At 41.1% G+C, this 3,644-nt stretch overlaps 1 protein-coding gene across 1 annotated transcript in view; it reads left to right on the top strand.

The window, feature by feature from the left end:
* Positions 1 to 3,644, top strand: part of LOC106533346 (zinc finger protein 37) — a gene marked incomplete at its 3' end in the record, with an annotated part of 18,769 nt that overhangs the window by 8,291 nt on the left and 6,834 nt on the right. The window contains 1 exon segment of the mRNA XM_014029611.1: positions 2,187 to 2,297. Within this exon segment, the coding sequence (XP_013885065.1) occupies positions 2,187 to 2,297 (111 nt within the window).

Below are 3,644 nucleotides of genomic sequence, written 5' to 3'. Positions count from 1 at the left end.
GCATCGGAGGAGTCTTTGATTTTGGACGTCCCTCGTCGCGGCGCCGTGACGTATGCGGCCGACAAATTCGGCCTTCAGAGGACCTGACCTGCTGTTTTGGACACAGCGAGTGTTTTATTGGACCAATTACCGAACCCAAAATGAAAGTTGAGAAGTAACTCACCAAAGGTATCAGGGAAAACCCAGGAGCTGTAAATCTGTTGTGTGTGCAGACCGGTCTCAGTACGGTTTTTCCTGGCCTCTGACTCAAAGTGTTATACCTCGGTCTTTGTCTCGACAGTTTGGGTCGAGGCCCGTTCCAGACTAAAAGTTTTTGTCAAAAGATATGAAAATATAACTCCCTTTGATCATCACCTACAGATGCGCAACGATAAACTGAATGTGAATTAAAAGCAACATAAGTGATGAGAACATGGCTGCACCATCTCAGAAAAACTCAGGGGTAAAGTAAGCTGGTCGGGTCCAGTACCATGTACCACTAAAAGATTCTGCACTGGAGGAGGGGAGAGGGGCTGTATGCTATAAAGACATCATTCAGAACCAGTCATGGATGCACTTCATGTCAGGGAGTCTAAAACACAATCAGTTTATAAATAGTTTTTTTTCTCTCATCTGAAACAGTTTGTGAACACTGAGCTGTGCTGGAGCCTCAGAGCTCTTGTCTTGTTTCTGTCCCCTCGGAGCTCGAGGCTTTCATAAACCAGGCTTTAAATCTTTAWGTTTAATGTCCGTCTGCTCCAGGGACAGACTGCCATAGTTTACTGAGGATTTCCCTGGTGAGATAACACCTTCTTCCCCCACACCCCACACTTAATAAATATATTAAACATCAAAAACACAGTGGGCCACTGGTGGGCTGCCAAACAGGCCCTACCACCGTGCTTAGAGAGTTTTCTGAGGGAAACCCTTTAAAGTGTCCGTTCAAACTTATGATTTTTACCATCTAATGCAATTAAGCTATACTGATTTAATAAGATAAGTACTTTTCCACTGTTTTAATAAAGTCAAATCAGGGTGCACTGGGTGTCAAGTTGTCTTTTTATTGACRTAATATATMACGTTGGAAGTTTGTATGTTTYASATTGTAAAGGGGTGATTGAGGTAAAGATTATATATAGGGATGTCCCGATCAGATTTTTTAGCTCCCGATACGATCCGATTTTTTTTTTAATGGTTAGTCCGATACCGATCTGATAGCTTTATTTCTTTCCAAGTGACGAGGTTGGTAGTATTAAAGTGAGCCCTGCTGTTTCCACCACCAGAAACATCCAGTTTACAGATTTTACAAGATGCAGTTTCAGCATCATTGTTTCCCATTGAAAAGTGTCCCACACTGTGGACATGGTTGTGTACTTGTGTGCGTCTTGACTTCTTAACTGCAGTTGTAAAGCATGATGATGCTGAAAACGRTCGTGAAAACTGGATCGGCCCGATCACATGACTAAATCCAATTCTACCTGATTTTCAGAAAATGGCCGTATCTGCCACTGATACTGATACTGAGTGATCGGGACATCTCTAATTATATATTCACATGTGTATGAAGTGACCGTTCAGCTAAACAGCTGCTCAGCTAAAGCTACGGAGGCACTTTGTACTTTCATCTTTCACTTACAGCTAATCAAATAAACAATCAACAACTCTAAAACWCTTACAGAGAAGTTGTAACCCAAACAAAATGTCCCAGAAACTGTGATGTTTCACTGATGCTAAATGTAGCTTGTTCATTTCAAGAGAACATCAGCTGTATTTAATAGTGCTCACATATATGTTATCATGTTAGATGTGTCCTCTGGCTGCAAACATTGTCAGTCATTTTACTGTAACCCAGTTCTCCTGTGTGGTAGCCTTCATTGTTTTACAAAGGGGGAAACGTTTCAGGAACTTGCCTGCTACAGGCATCATACAACCTGCAGCACATGAAGCTAATGTAGGGGTGTGTGAGGGTACAGGTTGTTACATCTGAACACAACAGGAGGGAGTTGACCTCCACTTTCTCTCTGAGTCATTAAAAAACTACACATTCCACAGTAACGATGGAAAATTTTAGCAGTTTTGAAACTGACTRTRCCTGGTTACAACAAAGAAATAATGTAGGAAACACACATTTCCTTGTGTTTTTTGCTAAGTGTGTATTTGTTGTATSTAACTTGTGTTTGAGACTTATGGATGTGGTTCTGTTCCAGGATGTTTTCCCAGGAGACTTTGGGCCCACGTACGACAAAGCAATCCAAACACTAATGTGGTTGTTTCTGTCGAGACTTGAGAAACTTCTTCCTAACCAAACGCTCCAGCAGGTAGACACACAATCTACACTTTTTACTTGAGATAATATTTAAAATATGGTTTGAAATAAACCACGTTCTTCTGTCAAAGTTTATTCAATTTAAACTAGAAAACTGCCTTATGTTTTGTAAAAAAGTATTTTAATATAATGGCTTCAGAAAGTATTTAAATCCTTTTCAGTTATTGCAAATTTAGGTTGCAGCCTACAGTTGTTTAACTGTTCTTTCCCTCCATTATTCTGCTCTGGATTTCCCATTAATAAACTAAAATCAGAATTTTATAAAAGTGTAAYTACACAAACAATAAAAAATTTAAATGTCATATTTTCACACTGTCAAACATTTTCAGACCTTGTAGTTAGCACTAAGTTGAACATTTGGCAGCAGCTCAGCTTCAAGTATTTTGGGTTTTTATTGCAACAAGATCTGTCGCAGCTGGTTTATGTCTGGATTTATCTCCATTAATTCATACATTTATAATCTTCAGCTTGAGCAGCGAGGCCAACACGTGTCTGTGCACAGCTGCCTCTCCCAGTTCTTCCTGCAGGACACCAAGGTGTTCTCAGGCCAGCCAAGGCACATATGGACATGTGTCATTTCTGCATTGGAAGGCCCAAACTGGGCCAGCCACAGTCCACCTGGCCATTTGCTACTTTGGCCCTGATTGTGTTTACTTCAGAGAGACACCTTATTTTGTTTTATTTGCAGTACAACATTGGACCACACCAAACTCAAAACTACTGAAGGCTGTTGACTAGGGCTGCGACAACGAATCGATAAAATCGATAAAAATCAATTATTAATGAGTTGGTAACGAGTTTCATTATTGATTCGTTGTGTCCTGTGATTTATGTGTCCCTCGCCGTGTCGCGGAGCCGTTTACGTCACCCGCAGAGCGTTGTCAATGCTGGCTGACCTAAATAAAGTTTAGGAAGAAAAAAACTACCTGTAGCTCCGCCCTCTCTGAGACTCTCGAATAAAAACAGAGACTTCGAACTTTAAACCAGTTTTTAAATCGTGTTGTTAGGCCAAGTAGATCTAAAGATAGGATAAAAAGTATCTGACACAATTAATTTTTTTAAAGACGTCTGATTAGATGCGTCGCGTCGCGACGAGGAAACACGTCCCGTGGCGAAAAAAAAAAAAGGGTCCCTCAGTCGACCTCAGTCCACCATGTCTTCCTCCTCTCAGACCAGAAATATAAAACACTCGTCTTTTTTCTGACAGAGGCTCAAACTTATTTGATCAACAGCAAAAAGGTTCAGGACGAAGTGAAGAAAAAGAGAAAAAGACGCAGCAGAACTCCTGGGGGAGGGGGGAGGGATGGGGGGCTGCTTCAGAACCGGGTCATTCAGTCCG

Source organism: Austrofundulus limnaeus, unplaced genomic scaffold, assembly GCF_001266775.1.
Source record: "Austrofundulus limnaeus strain Quisiro unplaced genomic scaffold, Austrofundulus_limnaeus-1.0 Scaffold927, whole genome shotgun sequence".
In the NCBI taxonomy this organism is placed as follows: domain Eukaryota; kingdom Metazoa; phylum Chordata; class Actinopteri; order Cyprinodontiformes; family Rivulidae; genus Austrofundulus; species Austrofundulus limnaeus.
This window is presented reverse-complemented; position numbering and strand designations above follow the sequence as displayed.